Below are 23,624 nucleotides of genomic sequence, written 5' to 3'. Positions count from 1 at the left end.
CCAATTGGCAGTCCCACCAGCAATGTACAAGAGTACCCTTTTCCCCACATCCTCGCCAGCACTTGTTGTTGTTTGACTTCATAATGGCTGCCAATCTTACGTTGTTGAATAGGGAAGTGATATGGAGTGGACCAACTGGGAAAAAAAAAACAAAAACTGGGTTTGATTTCCCCCCCCCACCCCAGCCCCCTTGGGCAGATAGGTTGAAACAAAGAGGCAAGTTAAATAGGATTTGGGGGACTAAGAAATTGAGCCATATATAACTGTATACGTATGGAAAGTACATACAAGCAGGCGTTGACTGAAAGAGGAAATTTAAGTCCTTGTGGTATTGAAGAACAGATATGAGAGTGGGAATTGGGAAGGTTTAGAAGTTTAGGGAACTTTAAGATGGTATATTGGAACAGGAGAGTATATGGGGTGGTGTGGGGAGAATGAGGAGGAAGAAAGAGATTAAGGGCCTTCCCTGAACTTTATAGCTGTTCCAGAATCGGGGGTGGGGGATTAATATTGCTAAAAAACAAACCAGAGCATCTGTGTCCATTCTCCCACATCTGCTAGTTTTCTCTTTACTATATAGCTCTTCTACTGAAAAATCCTATGGGTTTACTCTAAGAATTACATGAGATTGCTGCAGATGGTGGCATATGCCTGTAATCCCAGCGACTCAGGAGGCTGAGGCAGGAGGATCACAAATTCAAAACCAGCCTCAGCAATTTAGCAAGGCCCTAAGAAACTCATCAAGACCCTGTCTCAATAAATAAATAAATAAATCTAGCTGGGAATGTGGCTCAGTGGTTAAGCACCCCTGGGTCCCCTGAGTTTAATTCCCAGTACCAAAAAAAAAAAAAAAAAAAACTACATGAGCTGATATAAAGCACCTGTTTCTTAGTAGGTCCTAAATAAATAACAGCAGCAGAAGAAGATAACAAACCAAAAGCTTTGTAGTTTAATGCAATAATAGGCATTTATTATCTCTCATAGTCTCTATACATTAGGGATTTCAGAATGACTTAGTTAAAGAGTTCTGGCTCAGGATCTTTAATGAGGTTACAGCCAAATGTTCTGAGGCTGCATTCACCTGAAGGCTAGACAAAGGTAGAGAACCTGCTTCTGAGGGCTCAAGCACATGGCTGACAGGTGTTGGTGTTCACTGATGATGGAGAGGCCTCAGTTCTTCCCCATATGGGTGTCTCCTAAGGACTACTTGATTGTTTCAAAACAGGCATCTGCTGGCTTCCCCAGAGCAAGTAAGAGAGGAAGACTGAAGCGGAAAAAATGTCCTGGTCTTGAAAATCATACACTCTCATCTCTGCCATACATTGTTGGTCACACTAGCAGAACTGATTCAGAACAGATTTCATGGCAGCATGAATATCAGAAGGCCAACATTAATGATATCATAATATCAGAGACTGACTTTCACGGGATGAAATATGAAATTTTGTTTGGTTGCATCTTTCCTTGCAATAAGTCTCTGTCATGATTTTGAAATTAGACAAATTTGTGGCAGTGCTTCTTTGTGAAAAAGTGTCTAGTTAACATTTGTGGTTCATTTTTCTCATAGCACTATTTGGTAATTGCTTTTTAATCTTCAAATAATGTAATTTAAAACCCTCACAAAGATTATACCCAAAATAGTAGTCCCTTTTCTTATCTCCCACACCCTGTGTCTGCTCCCCAGAAAAATTTCAGTTCTCGTGGCTGCTTTTTTCTGGTAATTTCCTGCATATTATTAAATAGTCTTTGCTTATGCTGCTGATTCTTTTATTTTTCTATTTCAGATTTTAGTGAATTTCTGCTATGGAAAATGAGGATTTGATACTTCTACATATATTCATGCATCTCAATGTAATTTATTATCACTGTAAATAATTCTCAGCCAGTCCATGTAGTCACTGTTGCACATTTCTCATACAATTTTGTATTTTCCCTGTAATTAATGATTTTTTTTGTTTGCTTAGTTTTTAGTATTCTTATCAATAATTTATTTCCAAACTGTTCAAGAGAACTGAACTCCTGTTGGTTATAATCAGGAAATTATTATTATTATTTTTTTTTCCGTTTTATTGGCAGCATCCCCTCTGGACTTTTTTTATCTTTTGCTCCATTTGAAACTGATTACACTGTGACTTGCACAGCAATTGGGTCTTTAAAGAGTCTTTGCTCTTGGTCCTATGTTGGAGGCTTTTTCCTAGATTTCATGATTTTTCTAATTTTGTTTACTGTTTTGTTTTATAGAGCATATCCTCCAGAAGTTTCCTTAGAAGGGTTGCCTGGGAAGTAGATTTTTGAGACCTTACCTGATTATTTAGTAGTTTGCCAGTGTGTAAATTTCTGGTCTGGAAATTGTTTTCTATTGGAATTTTAAAGGCATTGCTTCATTGTATTCTAACTTCCCTAAGAAAGCTTAGGCAATCCAGATACCTAGTCTTTGTTTTGGATTGCCTGTCCCCATGTAGATATTTAAGTTACAGCTTTCTCTGTTCTGCTTATTCTGTTACCACTCATCTGTGTACTTTGTTTTCCAAAATTGTGTTGGTTTTGCTTTTTCCTCTTTGTTCTTGTGTGTTTACAACATTGCTGTAACTACTTAGTGGGTTTCAGAAGAAAGTAGTGATAATTTGCCATGTTAAACTAGAAATCTGATGACATGCTTTCTGTAAAATACTTTCTTTTTTGTGGTGCTAGGGATTGAACCCTGAGGTGCTCTACTACTGAGCTACATCCCTACCGCACCCCCTTTTTAAAATTTTCAAACAGGATCTCACTAAGTTGCTAAAGCTGGCCAGGAACTTGCCATTCTCTTGCCTCAGCCTCCCAGATTTGAGATTACAGGTGTATGCCATATAAAGAAAAATATTCCTGAGACTCTCAGTATAATTAACCAAATTAAAAAGTTAATCATGTATTAATTTCTTTGATAATATTTTTCTTATTTTCTCAGAATGTTTTATTAAAAATATTTTCCCCTCTAATTCCCTCTGTTTTGAGGGATGTTACTATTTCTGATTTGAGAAAAGGATCAAAATTAATATTGTTAAGTACTTACTGTTTGTCATAATTTGGGTATTTTATACATATTAGATCTGTTAGCTGGGTGCAGCTAACCGATAAACCTGTAATTCCAGCAACTCAGGAGGCTAAGGCAGGAGGATAGCAAGTTCATGTCCAGCCTTGGCAACTTAGTGAGACTTAAATGTGGCTCAGTAGTAGAGTGCCCTGGGTTTATTCCCCAGTACCATAAAAGATGGATGGATGGGTAGGTAGGTATGTGGCTAAGTAAATAGATGAGGTAAGAAAGATAGTTCTTCACATCTCTGTTAAGTAGGTAGCATTCCCAATTTGAGAAAATGCATCAACTTTGTCATTTTCTAAAGATCACTTCTATGTAGTAAATAGCAAATTCAGGCTTTGCATCTAGTGTTTCTGATTCTGTAGTTTTATTTTTCTCTTCAATTACAACTTTAATAGTCTTTCATTTATGTGTAAGAATATTTATAGCTCAATAATTTCCTAAGAACAGTTAACCATGTCTGATTTGTGCACGTAATGTTAAAACATAGCAGAAAAGTCAAATATTTTCTGGTTTTTTGGTACTGGAGATTGAACCCAGGAGTGCCTTACCTTGAGCTATATTCCCAGCCCTTTTTTAAATTTTGAGACAGGACATTGCTAAATTGCTGAGGCTGGCCTCGAACTGTCTCAGCTCCAAGTTGGTGGGATTACAGGTGTATGCCACTGCACTGGCAATAAATTTTTTCTTAATGGGGGAAAAAAAAGCAAGGAGAGACTCATTAGTAACCCACCATGTATTTATCAGCCAGGTATCAACATTTCACCCAATTTTTTTTCAAATATTATGCCGTTTTCTTAACTTGTAAATATTCGTCAGTATACATATCTGATATGCATTGAAAAAATAAATCGTGTCATTATTATGCATAACAAGATTAAGTAATTTCTTAATATAATCTAAATCTAGTAAGCAAGAACTTTTCTCTGGTTGTCTTAATATATTTTTACATTTGGTTTGTGCAAGCTGGGCATGGTGGCTTGCACAGATCAAATTGTAATTGAGGTAGGAGGATCATGAGTTTAAAGCCAGCCTCAGCAACTTAGAGAAGCTCTAAGCAATTTAAGGAGATTCTGCCTCAAAATAAAATATTAAAAAAAGAAGGGGCTGCTTGGGCTGGGGATGTGGCTATAGCGGTAGCACGCTCGCCTGGCATGCGTGCGGCCCGGGTTCGATCCTCAGCACCACATACAAAGATGTTGTATCCACCGAAGACTAAAGAATAAATATTAAAAAAAAGAAGGGCAGGGCGACAGCCGGGCAGCGCCCACCTGCTTAAAAAAAAAAAAAAAAAAAAGAAGGGGCTGGGAATGTGGCTCAGCAGTTAAGCACCCCTGGGTTCGATTCCTGGTATCAAAAACATTTGGTTTGTGCAGACAGTGTCCAAATAGTGTCCACACAGAACACTTGATTGCTGTGTCTCTAAAGTCTTTTTTAGTTTGTAATAGTCCTCTTTTCCCCCTTTTCTTTACTACTTTTTGTTGAAGAAGCCACGTTATTTCCCGTAGAATATACCATGTTCTTGATGTGGCAGATTGCCGCTTTGTAGTTTCATTTTACTGTTCTACTCTCTCCCATATTTCTTATTTTTTTTTAAATAGGTGGACACAGTATTTTTATGTGGTGCTGAGGATTGAACCCAGTGCCTCACACATGCTAGGCGAGCACTCAACCTCTGAGCCACAATACCCGCCCCCACCCCGTATTTCTTATTAACTGGAAGTTAAAGCTAGAGATTTGATTATATGTGGGTTTATTAATGGACAGTACTTAGTTTTGTAATAATACTTCCTAGTGCCACTTGTATTTTCTGCTTCATCAGGAGGAAATATAATGGGTGATGCTAAGAGAAATAGGTGTTATCAGCTTGATCTGTCCATTATAAGTTCCACTGCCATCTGCATATAACCTAATGATTTTAGCTTTATGATCATTGTCTAGATCTGATATATTTTTTTAAATGTTTATTCTCAAGTTTTAGGTAGACACAATATTTGTATTTTACATTTATGTGGTGCTGAGGATTGAACCCAGGGCCTCATCCATGCTAGGTGAGCACTCTACTACTGAGCCACAGTCCCAGCCCCTAGATCTGATATTTTATTAGGTATTGTTTGTGGTGTATTTTCTAATTATATTATTCCTTCTACATTTATTAGCTGTAACTCTCTAAATGGAGAACTTTCTTTTTTAACTCTTAGTTACTTGAAATCAGAGGAGACAAGATTAATGATTGATTTTTTTTTTTTGTCCCCTTTATCAGTTTTCAGAATAATGAGTTTATGCCTTAGCAATTTCCATTGGTGATTGATGGAAGAGTGTTTTTTGAGAGTCATTGTAAACCCAGGCCTATTTATATAGTTGATATGTTTCAGTGAATAGCAGTCATTATTCATTTTGAATCAAATTGATCCATTAGTATCCCTATTAGTCTTTTATTTCCAACACAAGATGTTCCAGGCTCGGTTTGTACATTTTCTTCTCCAGATAGAATCAGCCATTTTTCTAAGGAACTGTTTTAAAAATGAGAAATAGTTTTTAGAAATAACAGGCTAAGGTACTAGGGATTCATTACTATTGTGTTGTCTTTGTCCTAGGCATTTTCTGTGAATAGAGCTAGGAAAACATTTAGAAAGAGAAAAATAAATCACGAATTCATACATTTCTTATTAAAATGTATGGATATTTGTTTGTTTATTTGGTACTGGGGATTGAACCTAGGGGTGCTTTTATCATTGAGCTATATCCCTAGTCCTTTTTATTTTGAGATAGGTCTCATAATTATAAGTTGCTGAGGGTCTCACTAAATTGCTCAGACTGGCTTCAAACTTCAGTATTCCTGCCTTAGCCTCCTCCTGCATTGCTGGGATTACAGGTGTGAGCCACCACGCCCTACAAGAATTTTTATTTTTATTTATGTATTTATATATTAATGGTAGGAATTGAATTTAGGGCTCACACTTGCTAGGCATTTACTTTGCCACTGAGCTATGCTTCAAGCTTAGAGTTTTGTTATGTTTTTTCCTTAACTTCTCTGACTTTAAACTTGTCTATCATTTACTCATACCAAAACAGTTGGGACCAGAAGTGTTTTTCAAGTGTTGGAGTTTTGGAGATTTTGGAATATTTTCATAGACTTTATCAATGGAGGAAAATTAAAAAAAAATTTGAAGCATTTTGAATTTCAGATTTTTAAATTAAGGATGCTCAACATGTATATATATTTTATATGTATTATATATATATATATATATATATATATATATATATGGCACACATATATACCAATATACATATGTATATATGTTTTTTAAAAATCATTTTTCTATAGTAATTTTTTTTTTCTGTACTGAGGTTTGAACCCAGGGGCACTCTACCACTGAGCTACATCCTTGGCCCCTTTGATTTTTTGAGACAGGGTCTCACTATGTTGTGTATGCTGGCCTCAAACTTGAGGTCCTTCTGCATAACTGGGATTACAGGTGTAATCCTGACAGTAGTAAATATTTTCAAATTGTATATTTAGTATATGTTATAATGTATGTACCTATATATGTGTGTATATGTATATATTACACATATCTGTATTTTTTAACCTTTTGTAAGGATAGGTAGCATGTGTTATAAATTCAATTTTGCCCCACATTTTCTCTTAATAGTGTATTCTGGAGATCAATCCTTTAAACAGCTGCAGGATAATCTATTGTGTGGACAGCCATGATATTTTCAACCACTCACATTCATTTACTCTTCCTTTTAAATTCTAATTATGTGGCCAAATCTGATGTGAGAATTTAATATGATTGAAAATTTAACAATACTGAATTCTCTATTATATCTTTAGACTGGTAATCAAGAGTGAGTGAAAGTTTTCATAAAATGATTTTTTTCTCACCCGGCATCCTGATTTACTTTTAAACTTGGACTGCTTTTGATTTGAAGTATTTTAAATTTATTATAAACTATCAGACTTTTTTTTTCTGTAATAGGTATTTAATCTATATTTGGTGCTTTTCATTTTTTTTTCTTGTCTTTCCTGAAGAGGAAGTATTTATTTGTCATGATTATAGTGTGATATGCCCAAATCAATGCAAGTCTTACATGAAAATTTTTGTCTTTGCTTTTTCATGGCCTTGGACCTTGGGGTTATGCATAGGAAAGTCATAGTTAACATGAATGATATTAGATTCTATGTTTGTTAGACTAAAAAGTGAATTTTTAAATTGAGAAAACATTGCATTAATGTTTTTATCTTTTGGCTGTTGTAATTTTTACATTATATACATATGATTGCTCTCTTATTAATAGTAATATTTTCTCTTGAATCAGATGTTCTGCCTTACTCAATACGGGTTCTGTTGGAAGCTGCTGTACGAAATTGTGATGGCTTTTTAATGAAAAAGGAAGATGTTATGAACATTTTAGACTGGAAAACCAAACAAAACATTGTTGAAGTGCCCTTTTTCCCTGCCCGTGTTCTTCTTCAAGATTTTACGTGAGTCATTGGTTCATTTAATGTGAATGAATTTTTAGAATGTTCCCTTTTAAAATTCAGATTTCCTGATGTATGGATTTATTTTTAATTATGAAGTTTATAAAAGTTTCCCTTTCCAAGCTGAAGCCATGTTATAAAAATCAGGCACATATTTCTCATGCCATTTATTCCAAAACTGCTTTTCCTTAACTACCTGCTTGTCATCTCTATGTAGCTAGTAGGTTTCTCAAACTTAACATGTCCAGAACTTGATTTCTTGACTGTCCATATCACGTATCCCTTTCTACGTCTTCTCTCTCGTAGTAAATGCTACCATAGAGTCCCAGTTTTTTTAGGCTTCTAATCTAGGATTAGCTCTGATTCCTCTCCTTCCTTGCACCCCTATCACCAGTCTTGTCAGCAAATTCTGTCATTGCTACCTTTAAAATATATCCTGTGTCCAAATATCTTCTACCTCTCTATCACTGTTATCCTGGTTCTAGCCCCATTTTCTTTTACCTGGACTACTAGTACTGTAGTCTCTTACCTGGTATACTTGCCCCCACACTTGCAGCCTGTAGTTGGTTCTTTACATGGTATATGGAGTGACTTCATTAAAAATGTTAATCAGGTTATGTCATTCCTCCAGGTACTACTTGATTTCCATCATACTTAGAATAAAATCTGATGTCTTTAGCCTGAAAGACCTTGCATGGTCTGAGGTGTCCCAAGAATTATTTATTGGAATATGTACCTGGAGCTAAATTTCAAAGGGTGCCTAGGATTTTGCTAGAACATCCCCTTTGCCCACCCACCTAAGTCTGATCTGTGTTACCTCACATATCCTTCTATTCTGTAATCATTGTTTTATCTTCCCTATTAATTCTTTAAGAGCAAAAACTATTATTTGACCACATTCTTATGAAATCTATTACAGTGAAGGCATTTAGTACATCCTTGTTACATAGTTGCCTGGATATTATGGATAGATGAATATAAGCAAAAGTTATTGGGGGGGCAGTTATTGTGGATAGCTTTGAGATTATAAGAGGGAACCACAGGACAAAGGGGCCAGAGCTAGGGAAAAGGGAGGGGCTGTCAAAAAATTGGAGGAAGAAAAGAATTCCACAGGCACCTCCTAAAATCATCTCTTCTCTTATTTTTGCCTCTTTTGTCCCTAAGCACTCAAGTTCTCAGATAATAATGTTAATTCTCATTATATTTTCAAAAATAAATACTAATAAAGGATATTTCTAAAAAATAAAAATGAATAAGTACATGTTAATTATTATTAAACATTTTATTTAAAAAAAATTAGAATTGTAATTTGATCATTCTTTTTTTTTTAAGTGGAATACCGGCAATGGTGGATTTTGCTGCTATGAGAGAGGCAGTGAAAACTCTTGGAGGTGATCCTAAAAAAGTCCATCCTGCCTGTCCGACAGATCTCACAGTTGACCATTCTTTACAAATTGACTTCAGTAAATGGTACTTTAATACAGATATTTATAGACAGTCATGCAAGTTTTGTGGAAGTATAAAATATCTGGGAAAGCAATTTATGCCAGAGTAAAGCATGCTCCATTTAGTATTGACTAATATATTAAAGGAAAACTTGTGGAAAGTTTATGAATTGGTGAAATTTTCTGTACTCATAGTTTAGAACTATTTTCATGTTTGTGTATTTTTGCTGCCATATTTGATAAAAATATACAAGCTTACAACCATCTTTTTTTTTTTTTGAGTGAACGTCTGAATTAAGTTTTCACTTTTTGTATTTTAACCTATTTACCTTTCAGAGAGAATCTAAAGATTTGTCTTTAATTGGTGATTAAAAGCATTGAGCTTACTAAAGCTCTTTCTTTCCACTGAAATAAGTGGAATATTTACATAATATAATATTTATAAGGCTCCTTATAAGGCCAAGGGCAAACAAGAAACCATATTTCTGTTCTCATGCATTAGTCTTTTACATTCCTTGCAGTAGCAGTATAATATTGCAATTTATTATAACCCGTGAGAGTTTTTACACTCTATTATTAAAACTATTGGCTCTGTGCTTCTCAGTTGTTAAAAAGAACCATATTGTCACTTGCTATCAAGTTATTTAAATTGGTATATATAAAAATGACTATATGGGGCACTTAGAATTAGTTTTTATCTCCATAAATATAAATTATAAATGAAAACAATTTATCTGAAATTTGCTTTTAAAACTTGAGTTAAACAATAAGTGTTAGCCCTCAAACATCATTCATTTACTTCAGATAGCATGCATTTTTTGAAGAGCTAAATTTCTGTTACTTCTAAATGGTTTTGTTTCCTTTTGGGAATAATAGTGCAATACAGAATGCGCCAAATCCTGGAGGTGGTGACCTACAGAAAATAGGAAAGCTTTCTCCACTTAAAGTGCAGCCTAAGAAGCTTCCCTGCAGAGGCCAGACTACCTGCCGAGGATCCTGCGATTCTGGAGAACTAGGCCGAAACTCAGGAACATTTTCTTCACAGATTGAGAATACACCCATCCTATGTCCTTTTCATTTGCAACCAGTGCCTGAGTATGAGAATGTTTTTGTTAATATTTATTATTGCCAGTTAATTTTTATTAACAATAATAAATATTGTTAATATTTTTTAGTGCTAGTTATTTTTCAGTTAAGGAAATCACTTTTATTTTCCCACCCAATTGCTGTTAATATTGTGTCTGCATTTATGTGCTGTATTTCGTTTCTATTGTACTGAAAGAAGCAAAGTTTAAATTAAATTGTTAGTCTCTAGCTGGGTGTGGTAGTGCATTCCTGTAATCCCAGTGACTAGGGAGGCTGAGGCAGGAGGATTACAAGTTCAAGGAGTTTAAATAATTTTGTAAGACCCTTGATAACTTAGCAAGACCCTGTCACAAAATAAAAAATAAAAGCCAGGTGTGGTGGCCCATGCCTGTCATCCCACTGGCTCAGGAGGTTGAGACAGGAGGTCACAAGATTGAAGCCGACTTAACAATTTAGTAAGGGCCTAAAGCAACATAGACCCTGTCTCTAAATAAAATTTTAAAAAGGGCTGGGGATATGGCTCAGTGATTAAGTGCCCCTGGGTCCAATCCTGAGTAACCCTCATCCCTCACCCCCCACCCCTTCAAAAATATTTTTTTTTCCTGTCCTGGGGATTGAACCTACAGTATACAAGCATTCTACTACTGAGCCTTATCCTCAACCCAGGAAGTGATTCCTCAGGAGGTTGAGGCAGGAGGTCACAAATTTGAAGCCAAATTGAGCAATTTAGTCAGGGCCAAAAGCAACTTAGACCCTGTCTCTAAATAAAATATAAAAAAGGGCTGGGAATGTGGCTCAGTGGTTAAGCGTCCCTGGGTTCAATCACCAGTACCAAAATAAATAAATAAATAAGATTCAGCCATTTAGCCATGAATTTGTGTGTCTGTGTGTGCAGGTGCGAGTGCTAGAAATTAGATAGGGAAATGCTCTACCACTGAGCTATATCCCCAGTCCTATGTATCACTTTTCTGACTAATGTAGATAGAAAATGGGATCTCATTTTAAACTGAATTTTCTTATATTAATGGATTTGTACCATTGATATGTTCATTCATCATTCGTATCTTTTTTATGAATTTGCTATATTTAGCTGCCCCCCACAGAGGATTTCAGGGTTTTTTTTTCATGCTGCATCCAGAATTTTATATTAGAATATGACTATTATCACATATGTTATAAACCTAATGAGCTCTTTTAGGGAAATATTTTCCTGTATGATATCATTGAAAGTAGTAAACATGCCTAGAAAAGAATCCTGTTCTTAGGATTTAGTTAGTTTCCTAATAATTTTTCAAAATAAGAAGTTCTTTGTATTGAATTTTTATGTACTAAAAAGTTTCCAAATTTTTATTCTCTTAGTTTTAAGAGAGAAGAGAGTTCTACTGTTTATCCCATTATTAATAGGCTATCAGAATTTTTTAAATTTAGTAAAAAATTATACTTCCTGTTTTTTAAAAAAATAACATTTGGAATAACTAAGAAAAATGTCCACTCACACATATTTTAAGTGCCAAATAATATATTAGTTTGTTTGCCCCTGAATTGGATTCTTCAAGTTCTATCCAGTTAAAAAATTTTGGGTTCAACATTTTTATAAAGCCTCAGGTTATAGTGATTTCATGTGCTCTTCCTAGGAAGTCACTATAATCTATGAGTCCTTCCTTATGAAATTATGGTAGTTTTATGTAATCACTCTTTATTCCTGCTACTTACTTGCCCTGATTGTTAAGATCATATTGACTTTTAAGATTAATGCCAGGGCTGCGTGTGGCTCAGGGGTAGAGCACTTGCCTAGCCCATGTGAGGCCCTGGGTTTGATCTTCAGCACTTCATAAAAATAAATAAAAAGGTATTGTATCCCTCTACAACTTAAAAAAAAAAAAAAAAAAAAGATTAATGCTACATATATAGAAGTTAACTTTCTGAAAAGGAAAATTTATTAATTCAAAATCATTGGTTTTTTGTTTGTTTTGTTGGTGCCAGGGATTGAACCCAGGCTCTGATGCATATTAGGCAAGCATTCTGCTACTGGGCTATATCCCCAGACCTTACTAAAAATCTCATTTTCCCTCAATTTTGACTCTAAATTGCAAAGTATTATATAGTAGTGGCTGGGTGTGTGGAAATAGTAACTCTTTTGTGTTTTTTTATGCATCAGTGAAGTACTAATTATAGGTTCAACTAAGAAATTGAAGGGTAAAAGGTGAGAATTTAACATTTAGCACTTGAAACCACTTCTCAGTTTGAATTGAGCTAATAAATGTTTTTATGGCACTTTGTTCCATAGTGCTGTGGAAAGGTGAAATACTTGGAGTAGCCCTAGAAAGCTGTGTTCCCCGAGGTCCTAAGAAAAATCTTAAGATGTAGTGTAGTTTCTAGTGATCACTCGGCCATGAATTATTAAAATAATCTTTGCAAAAAAAATAGTTGACAATTATGGGGCTGGGGTTGTGGCTTAGCGGTAGAGAGTTCACCTAGCATGTGCGAGGTGCTAGGTTCGATCCTTAGCACCGCATAAAAATAAACAAATGGAGTAAGGGTATTGTGCCCAACTGTAACTTAAAAAAATACATGTTAAAAAAAAAAAAGTTGACAATTAAACAACTCTTTATCATCTGGATCCTGGTGGACATGTATAATTTAAATTATATTGGTATTCTAGTTAACAATTAGCAGCTGATGATCAAAATAAGCAAAGCAGCTTGAAATCTTTTTAAAAATCTATTAGATAAAAATACTTTGCTAAACATTACTACAATTACTCAGGTAAATTTTTTTTTTGTCTTTTAGTTTAAATAACTTGTGTAAACTATATTTATAATACATGTACATTAAATTGCTACTGAAGAATAGAGCCTTTCATTTTGGATGAGATGAATAAAAGGTTTTTTCTGAAAGCTTTATTTTAAACTATGAAATGATGTTCAGGTGTTGTCATTGTCAACATTTATCTCACCATTTAACTGGCACAAGAGCCAGGTAGGTGAGAATGTTTGTATTTATTGTTGAGTAAGCTACTACCCTTCTGTTTGCTTGCATTGGAAAACCCAACAGTACTGACTGTTTTATTTTTAATATGATCTAAACAAGTCTCTCATAATAATGTATTTTTAGTTTTAAACACTTGACTCCTTTCTGTAGCTGTCTAGTGTGTTAGGTAAAGCAGAACTTTGTTGAAAAGAAATTTTGAGAAGTCTAGTAAGTGGTTCTTCCGTGGGTAATTTTTAATGTTTGCATAAGTATGCATAAGAGTAAAGACTTAGAAACAAAGTAAGTCTTTCTTATAATATATGCACCTAATACCAGCTTTTCTTGCTTTTAGACCTGAAACAGTATTTAAAAATCAAGAAGTAGAATTTGGCAGAAATCGAGAGAGGCTTCAGTTTTTCAAGGTATAAATGATTTGAAGAAGTTTTTGTGTTGACATTTATAAAATATTGATAAGTACAATTTTTATATGTGGACTAGTGGTTTTAAAAGATTTTATGATACTAGAACTGTTGTGTTCCTACCAAAACAATAAAATTGTAAAATCCTATTGGATACCCCAGTATATTAAAAAGAAGATGGAGCACTGACTTGGAATTCCTTGTATATACCTTGGGCCTTCCCAAACTCTTTTCCCTAAAATCTTTGGGACACAATTAAATACTACTACATATCTGGAATATTTGAACATTTTCTTTGACTTAATTTGGTCTTAATAATTTACAAAATGAATGTGTTTAGGTTCAGATTTTGCATATTTTTTTAATATGTACTGTAAACTTTGAATTGGCCTTGTTGAATATTGGTGAGCATATTTTAGTATCTATTTATATCTTGATTATGAATATAAGCTCATATGATATACTAATATTTATATTTCTTGAATCTAAACAAAACATAGTGGAGTTCAAGAGTTTTTAAGAATGTGGCTGTCATCCCTCCTGGAACTGGAATGGCTCATCAAGTAAACTTAGAATATTTGTCGAGAGTGGTATTTGAAGAAAAGGATCTCCTTTTCCCAGACAGTGTAGTTGGCACAGATTCTCATATAACCATGGTGAATGGTTTGGGGATTCTTGGGTGGGGTAAGTAAATTACCAAATACATTTAATTTCCTTTTGGGAAGGGCTGTTAGTAACATTATCAAAGAACAAATAGCTGGTCTTCATAGCTTGAGGCTCTGTTTTTTTTTTTGTTTTTTTTTTTTTAATATCAATTATAGCAGCAGCAACAACAAAAACGTCTAAATTCAGGGAGTTTATCATTTATGTGGTAAAAAGAGGATTTGTGAAAAATTTGCACAGGGCCAGCACAGTACTACCATTTGGGAAGTAATTGCAGTGATGATGCTGAGGAGGTGAAGGGGCAGTGTGGCAGTGTTGATGTAGCTAGACTTGTTAATCCTTATTTAAAGTTTTTCAGCAGCTTCTCCTGGTTGCCTTTATAAATCTAGATTCCTTAATGGCACTTTATTCAAGCCCTTCACAACCTGTTGCCCTTTTGACCATTCACCTGCACCCATCTTAGAGATTATTTATTTTTATTTTGGGGGTACCAAGGTCACTCGACCGCTGAACCACATCCCCAGCCCTATTTTGTTATTTTATTTAGAGACGGGGTTTCACTGAGCTGCTTAGCACCTTGCTTTTTTTCTGAGGCTGACTTTGAACTCATGGTCCTCCTGCCCCAGCCTCCCAAACTGCTGGGATTACAAATGTGTGCCACCATACCCAGCTGTTTATTTTATGTTTTGAGACTAGTTATTTATTACCCTGAATGGGTTGTGCTGTTCCATACCTAATGACTTTGGTGACCACCCCTTTTATTGCTGAAATATGGCTACTATTAAATCTTACTTTAAGATTGAGCTCTGTTGTTTCCTGAAAGCCTTAACTCCTCTCACTGAATTAAGAATGCCCTACTCTGTACTTATTCTTTTATAGGGTGTTACAATGGTTGATTTTTTTTTTCTTTTTCATTAGATTGCTTTTCTTAACATTGACGGGATGATATGAGTTGTATTCATATCTGTGCCTTGAGCATAGTACAGTGTGCATAGCATAAATACTAAATATTAAATTTAATATAAAGGCAAAAACATCACTTCTTTAAACCACATGCATGGAGTCATTTTTTTGAGATGGTCAAAGGTTCAAGTCCACAGTAACAGCAGTGTAGCAGTGTTCTGTAAAGTACTGTGTAAGTCAAGCTTGTGAAACACATAGAGATTTAAATGTTACAGAGCAAACTTCATCTTTAAATATACTCTACTAATAAACCTATTCTTATCACTAGGAGTTGGAGGCATTGAAACAGAAGCCGTTATGCTTGGTTTGCCTGTTTCTCTTACTTTACCCGAGGTGGTTGGATGTGAGTTAACTGGATCATCTAACCCTTTTGTTACATCCATAGACGTTGTTCTTGGCATTACAAAGGTAAGTTAGAGTTTTAGCACCTTTATGACTTAGGGGACTTTATTTTTTCATATGTGGAGGAGTCCCACAAGAGCAGAGATTTTGGTTAATCCCTCTAACCTTAGATTTTACATTATTAGCCACATCATGGTAGTTATCATTATAGTAATAAAAGCAGACATGTAACATTTAATCTGTAGTAGTAAGTACAAAAAATAGAGTCATTATTTATTTGACAAACTATCTCATTTAGTCCTCATTATAAGACCAGGAAATAAATATGTTTTTATTTTAAATAAATACTATTTTTATTATAAAGATTAACTCATTAATGATACAGATTAATGGGTTTCACTGTGACATTTCATACATGCATATTATCATACTTAATCATATTCAGCCTCCCTTTCTTTGAGGGAGGTTTTTGTTTTGTTTTGTTTTGTTTTTAAAGGCTCCCACCATACAGGAAGAGCTCCAAGGGAGGGAACTCTGGCTGTTCTTTGTTTGTTGTTGTTGTTGTTGTTGTCATCATTGTTTATGGACACACAATACTGTTATTTTTTTAAATTTATTTGTATGCAGTGCTGAGGATTGAACCCAGTGCCTTCCACATGCTAGGCAAGTGCTCTACCACTGAGCCACAACCCTGGCTCCCCCAGCCATTTTTTTTTTTATTTTGAGAAAGGGTCTTGCTAAGTTGTTGAGCCTGGCCTTGAATCTGCAATTCTGCTGCCTCAGCCTCCCAAGTCACTGGGATTACTGGCTTGTGCTACTGTGCCCAGCAAGTTTCTAAATCTATTAAAAAAGCATCCAGATTAAATGATCTTGAGTGCCTGTTAAATGTTAGGATTTAACATACATAGGTTGAAGATTGTTTCAGTCTTAGTCACTTCCCTAGACCTTGTTTCCCTGCCAGCCTGAGATCACTTTACAATTTTGAAAAGAATAGTTGTTTTGGTTACTTGGTACTAATGAAGAATGATTTTAGAAGGAATTAAGTTTGAAACCATATGTTAAATCCTATCAAAATGGAATATTTGTATCGGTAGTTGTAATTCAAAGAATTTTTGTAGCTAGTGTATAATTTTAACCTAAATATACAATCATTATTTTATTAAATCTAAGGTGCCTTCAGTGGCAAGAAGCACCTTTATTTTTTGTGCTGCTATAAAAGAAAAAAACACTTATGCCTGTAATTTCAGCTGTTTGGGAGGCTGAGGCAGAAAGATCTGAAGTTCAGGATCAACCTGGGCAGGGCTGGGGATGTGGCTCAAGTGGTAGCATGCTCGCCTGGCATGGGTGCAGCCCGGATTCGATCCTCAGCACCACATACAAACAAAGATGTTGTGTCCACTGAAAACTAAAAAATAAATATTAAAATTCTCTCTCTCTCTCTCTCTTTAAAAATAAGATCAGCCTGGGCAACTTTGCAACACCCTGACTCAAAATAAAAAATGTCTGGAGAAGTAGCTAAGTGTAGAAGGTTTGCCTAGTATATGTGACGCCCTGGACTCAATACCAAGTACCACATAAAAAGGAAAGAATAAAGGCTCAACAGGCATACATTAGAGTCCATGTTATATCCAGATTTCAAAGGCATTTAACATGTGAATTGTAGCCATCTTGAGTTTTAAGCCCTTTTGACTGTGACTAACAATGGCATTGTTTTTTGGGGGTACTGAGGAGTGAATCCAGGCCTGCTTAACCACTGAGCCACATCCCCAGCCCTTTTTATGTTTTTTATTTGGAGACAGGATCTTGCCGAGTTGCTCGGGGCCCTCACTAAGTTGTTGAGGCTGGCTTTGGACTCAAGATCCTCCTGCCTCAGTCTCCTGAGCTGCTGGGATTTCAAGTTTGTGCCTCCATGCCCAGCTGACATTGGACCATTTTTTAATTACTGGTCCAATTAAATCTTAAAATACCTAAAAACCAGAATGAGTTTATGTTTCATGTGAATATCAAGGGATCTGGTTCTTTCAATATCAATAGTATTGGTTATATATTAGATTTTATAGTTTTCAGGAAATCCTTGCTAATCTTGCCATTTCTGATTTTTTTGTGTGTGTTTGTATTCCTTTTTATAGCACCTCAGGCAAGTAGGAGTAGCTGGAAAGTTTGTTGAGTTTTTTGGAAGTGGAGTTTCACAATTATCTATCGTAGATCGAACTACAATAGCCAACATGTGTCCAGAATATGGTGCTATCCTCAGCTTTTTCCCTGTTGACAATGTGACATTAAAACATTTAGAACATACAGGTAAGAGTATATAAGAATGAACATGTTAGATTTCCACTGTATCTTTCTGATAATATTTATATTTAATATTTAATATTTCTGAAATTGTCTTGAAACAGTGGCTTTTTAACTGTATCATATGTCTATAAGAGTGTTCCGTCCTTAAAAACTAGCCCCCATGATCCATTGACAGCAACTTAAAGGAATTATTCAAACCACTAATTCTCATGTTTCCCCCATGATAATGGATTCACAGGGATCAGAGATTTCACTTTAATGGAAGCCAGGCTTGAGCATATTCACAGCTATTTCATTCTGTAGGCAGAGTAGAAGAGCCACCAGACAAGCATTTGGGACAGAGTTCTTTCCAGAGAATAGGAAGCACCAGTTTTGCCAAAAGCAACACATAGGGTTACAGGTTCCAAATCTCTTGACTATTCACGACCAGAATATATTTATATTTCATAAGGCTTCTATTCTTTAAAAACTAGATCTCTTCTTATTTTTCCTTTTATGAGGAAATTATTTCTGAGCTACTTATCTTTAATCGAAGATATGTTTGATTAGAGGGGGATATATACTATATTCTTGAGTTTGAGGGCACATTATTATATGTGAGTGAATCAAATGGCAAAGTGAATGACAAACCATATGTTATCTTAGCAGGAATGTTCCCTGTAAAATGCAAAACTTTCTCATATCTGGAATTTGGTAGGTAGAAGAACTTCAAGAGAGAAATGATTAGAGGTGCCTCATTACTTTATATTAATCTGAGATGTTAGTCATATTTTGTTGTGTATAGCAAATTGCCCTAAAATTCAGTTGCTTAAACTAACAATAATCATTTATTGCCTTACAGTTTCAGTAGATCAGTAATTCAGACAGGGCATAGGGAGAGAGCTTTTCTCTGCTTCATATCTGGGGCTTGAACTATGAGATTTGAAAGCTAGGGCCTAGAGTCCTGAAGGCCTGTTTTCTCACACATCTAACAATGAAAGGTTGTGTGCTGGGGACTAAGCTAGAGCTTTCAGATGTGCCTACATGTGCCTCTGTGGTATCTTCATATAATCTGGGCTTTCTCAAATGTGGCTTCTCAGAGGTAAGAACAAGAGAAGTGTTATACTGTGTTTGTTTCTTGCTTGCCATTGGAATTTCACATCCTTACTCTTTAAGATTTGATTTCCTTACTAGATTTTGTTCTTGTTTCTTCCTTTTAGGTTTTGACAAAGCCAAACTCAAGTCAATGGAGACGTACCTTAAAGCTGTGAAATTGTTTCAAAATGACCAGAATTCTTCAGAACCTGAATATTCCCAGGTATATGCAGATAACTCACCCAGTCATTATTAGAAGCATAAATTGTGGTACCTGGCCACTTGGGTTCAGGTCCTAGCTCTAAAACTTATTAGCTGAACAACCATGGACAATTTATTTAGCCTTTTTGTCTCTGTTACCTAATCTCTAAAATATGATATCTAGCTCATAGAATTTTAATAATTTTCCATAGATTTTCTATTGCTGGTTTATGACTGACTATTCCTTTGTTATAGAGGAACATTGTTATATGGTCCTAAATGTTAGTTTTAAAGCTGTCTTACAATCTAAGCAATTATTATCTGTTTAAATACATAGAATTCATATTCAGAAATAAAACTTATTAAAATTTATTTCTAAAGAGTGAATTAAGGAGACTGGGATTGTAGCTCAGTGGTAGCTCACTTATGCCTAGCATAAGTGAGGTCCTAGGCTCAATCTAGTAACTCAAAATAAAAATAGAGTGTATTGAGGATGTCTAAAGAGTTGGTGTTATCAAGCATTTTGTTGACTGTTAAGCTTTTTTTATTTTTTTAAATAGGAAAATCCATTTTCTTAGCTTTATTTATCTTAGCATGTCCCCACCCAATATGAACTCTTAATATGTATACTTCTTTGTAGGGCTTTCCATTAGAATACAAATAAATAAGCTCCACAAGGACAGGAACTTTGGTATTGTTTTCTCAGCTTCTAGAATAGTGCTTGGCATAGTAAATATTCTTTTGTGGGGTGAAGGGGCGGGGTGCTGGGATTGAACTAAGAGGAACTCAACCACTAAACCATATCCCTGGCTCTTTTTAAACATTTTTATTTAGAGACAGGGTCTTACTGAGTTACTAAGCAACTCACCATTGCTGAGGCTGGCTTTGAACTCACGGTCCTCCTTCCTCAGCCTCCCAAGCCGCTGAGATTACAGGCGTGTGCCACCACATTGGGCTAGTAAATTTTCTTGAAGGCTAATGTAGAATACATTGGAATTGAATTTGTGATAACTTCTCTGATTATTTTCTGATTTTTTTGACCTATGTTGAATCTAGTGTTTTGTCCACATTTAAAAAAAAAAAAAGGGAAAGAATAATAAAATTAAATGGAAAACCTGGGACGGTAGAATAAAATGGAAAAAAATATGGAAATTAAAAAAACTGACCAGGGGCTGTTGCTGTGGCTCAGTGGTAGAGTACTTGCCTTATACACTGATACTAGGTATTTAACCCATGGAATTTGACCACTGACCTATAGTTCTAGCTCTTTTATTTTTTATTTTGAGATAGGGCCTCATTAAGTTGCTGAGGCTGGCCTCAGATTTGTAAACCTCCTGCCACAGCCTCCTGAGTTGCTGAGTTTATAGGTGTGCACCACCACACCTAACCCCAATAATGATTTTTAACCAAAGAATAAAAGAAAGATCCTTTGAAACCAGGTGGAGAAAACCCTCTTCTCTACTGTGTATTCCTACAGCACCCTTTATTGACAAATTTTACCTCATGGAAGCTGATAGAGGAGAAATGTGTTAATATGCATTACCTACCTCCATGATCTCAGAACAACCAAGTGTGAATTTAGAGTTCTGAGGCAGTATGGGATAGCTGGCATGGGCTTCTGCTTTATCATCAGGCATATGCTACAATAGTGTTTATGTTTGAGGAGAGAAAACATTTGGAGACCCATAGATTTCATGTAGATTACATAATTTTGGTGTTGTGGGAGTTTGATTTGCACTGATCTGCTTAATCTTATCAAGTTATGTTTCATAAATTTAAAAAAGTTTGTCTTAAAGTCTTTATTTCTAGGGGAGTGTTTTACCACTAAAGCAAATGATGTTAAATGATAAATGAATGTGAATGTACTCATTCTGCTTCAGAAAGTAATGCTTGAATTGGAATCTGTACTTAGGATTTCTTCTCCTAATTCCTTCTCTTCCTCTTTTGTTTTCCAAGGTGATCCAGATTAATCTGAATTCAATAGTTCCATCTGTCAGTGGTCCAAAAAGACCTCAGGATAGAGTTGCTGTGACAGACATGAAAAGTGATTTTCAAGCTTGCTTAAATGAAAAGGTAAATTACTTAATTGTTGTTAATATCCGTCAACATGCTTTGTGCTAAGCAGTAAAGAACAAGTTTATGGGATTGATCCATAAAATTACTCTTCTACTATATTTGTTATATATATATTATGGCCCATATCAGCAGCACTCTGTTTTTCTTTCTGTCCATTGTGCAGGTCAGTTATTTGGTGAGCTTATTCCTGGTTCCACTGTGAGGATCAGAGGCTGTCTATTTAAATTAAATTTTAAGTTAGTCACAATAGTCTGATTTCAAGTGCTAAATAGTTGCATGTGGCTGTGGCTCTTGGCTTGAACTGCACAGATACTGAATATGTACATCATCAGAGAAAGTTTATTAAACTGCACTGTTCAAGAATTTTGTGACTTCCCAGACTAGGATAAAAACATCACTATACTGTGACATTACTCACATAAAATCTGATAAAATATAACTGAATAACCATTGACTCCTTTGGCTTTTGGAGGGGGGGTTGTATTTTCTGAGAATCATGGTGTTAGTCTGGTTTTCTCTGTTCTATTACAAGAACTATGAGTTGGTTTTCTTTTCAGACACTCTTTTTTTTTTTTTCTTCTTTTTATGGTACTGGGGATCAAACCTAGGGATGGTCTGCCACTGAGCTACATCCCCCAGTCTTTTTATATTTTATATTGAGACAGGGTCTCAGTTGCTAAAAATGGCCTCAAACTTGGGATCCTCCTGACCCATCCTACCAAATATCTGGGATTACAGGTATGGAGCACTGTGGCCAGCTTCAGAGCCTTTCTCTTTATGATTTCTTCACTTTTTATTTGGAAAATGTTAAACTTATACAGAAATAAAATAGTGTAATGAGTTACTGTGTATGTGTCATCCACCTTCAACAATTACTGGCTCATAGCCAATCTTGTTTCATCTCTTGGACTCATACACAGGGTCATTTTAGAGCAGATCTTCAGAATAGAAAGAATTTGTACCATTTCTCGAGAATTACTGTAAGAAAGAATGAATAGACAAAACCAAAGCCAATTAAGATCTGGATTTTGGCTGGTGTGGTGGTGGATGCCTGTAATCCCAGCGGCTGGGGAGGCTGAGGTAGGAGGATCACAAGTTCAAAGCCAGGCTCAGCAATTTAGCAAGCTCTAAGCAACTTATTGAGACCCAGTCTCTAAATAAAATACAAAAAAAAAAAAAGGACTGGGGATGTGGCTCAGTGGTTAAATGTTCCTGGGCTCAATCCCCAGTTTAAAAAAAAAAATAAACTGGGTTCTGGGTAGTTGGATGGATTCGTTTAGTAGATAAGTTTTTTTTATTTTTGATTTAATTTTTTAAAATTTCTTTAGTTGTCCTTGGACCTTTTTATTTAATTTGTTTATTTATATGCAGTGCTAAGAGTCACATCCAGTGCCTCACACATGCTCACAAGTGCTCTACCACTGAGCTACAATCCAAGCTCAGTTTTTGCTTATAAAAACCACCAAATTTGTATCATGATTATTCAAATCACACTTCAGCTGAATTATAACTACTGAATGTTATGGACTCTCAATGTCAGTTATAAATAGAACTTTGAATGTTAAATCATCAGATGTCAAGTGTCTGTACTTTCTGCCAATCTTTTTTTTCTATACAAATCCATTATGTTTAGCTTATATTTATGTGCAAATCCATATAGGTTGGATTTAAAGGCTTCCAAATTGCAGCTGAAAAACAAAATGATACCGTCTCTATTCATTATGAAGGAAGTGAATATAAGCTGTCTCATGGATCAGTGGTTATTGCTGCAGTAATCAGTTGTACCAATAATTGCAATCCATCTGTCATGCTTGCTGCAGGTAGGTTGTGGTTTATAACCATGTTTTCTTGTCCTAAAATTGTTTTTTGTTTTTCTGTTGTAGTCATGGATATCAGTCTGTTTGATTTTGAGAGTTTCTCAGATCTTAATTAGGTCCTAAGGAGCCTGAGTTTGATTTATACTGTTAATTTTGTTTTATTATAGAAAGGTAATTTTTTTTAAATTATAACTTACATATCTATTAGTTGTAGTCATAGGTCTGTTTCTTCAGTTAATTTAGAAGTATAATTGGTGTTTCTTGGTTTTCTACAAGAATTTTATTATCCCAGTAAGGAAGATTCCATTGAGAGTTATAAAGGAAGTAAAAGATTATTGACAAGGATTATAAATGAAATCAATTTGTATATACATTAGAACAGTTCTTTAGTTGTATAAAACCATGTAGAGTAAATATTAAATTACCCTGAATTTATTATGGTGATAGTATTTAAACATGGTTCATTTAGCTGGGTATGGTGGCACAAAACTAATGCCTGCAATTTGGAAGGCTGAGGCAGAAGAATCCAAGTTCAAGGCCATTCTCAGCAATGTAATGAGACCCTCAGCAACTTAGTAAGACCTTGTCTCACAATAAAAAATAAAAAAGGTTGGGGATGTAGCTTAGTGTAAAGCATTCCTGGGTTCAGTCTCCAATACTAAAAACAAAAAGCAATAACAAAAAAAAGGTTCATATTAGATG

At 35.2% G+C, this 23,624-nt stretch overlaps 1 protein-coding gene across 2 annotated transcripts in view; it reads left to right on the top strand.

The window, feature by feature from the left end:
• Ireb2 (iron responsive element binding protein 2) overlaps positions 1-23,624 on the top strand; it is a 52,061-nt gene that overhangs the window by 14,158 nt on the left and 14,279 nt on the right. For both annotated transcript variants that reach the window (XM_076851207.1, XM_076851208.1), the window contains exons 3-12: positions 7,406-7,571; positions 8,901-9,038; positions 9,890-10,108; positions 13,422-13,491; positions 13,989-14,172; positions 15,383-15,522; positions 17,586-17,757; positions 18,954-19,051; positions 20,986-21,102; positions 22,766-22,925. In XM_076851207.1, the coding sequence (XP_076707322.1) occupies positions 7,406-7,571; positions 8,901-9,038; positions 9,890-10,108; positions 13,422-13,491; positions 13,989-14,172; positions 15,383-15,522; positions 17,586-17,757; positions 18,954-19,051; positions 20,986-21,102; positions 22,766-22,925 (1,464 nt within the window). The remainder of the gene's footprint in view (positions 1-7,405; positions 7,572-8,900; positions 9,039-9,889; positions 10,109-13,421; positions 13,492-13,988; positions 14,173-15,382; positions 15,523-17,585; positions 17,758-18,953; positions 19,052-20,985; positions 21,103-22,765; positions 22,926-23,624) is intronic.

Source organism: Callospermophilus lateralis, chromosome 3, assembly GCF_048772815.1.
Source record: "Callospermophilus lateralis isolate mCalLat2 chromosome 3, mCalLat2.hap1, whole genome shotgun sequence".
NCBI classification, from domain to species: Eukaryota; Metazoa; Chordata; class Mammalia; order Rodentia; family Sciuridae; genus Callospermophilus; species Callospermophilus lateralis.
Note: the sequence above shows the minus strand (reverse complement) of the source record. Positions and strands in the feature narration are given on the sequence as shown.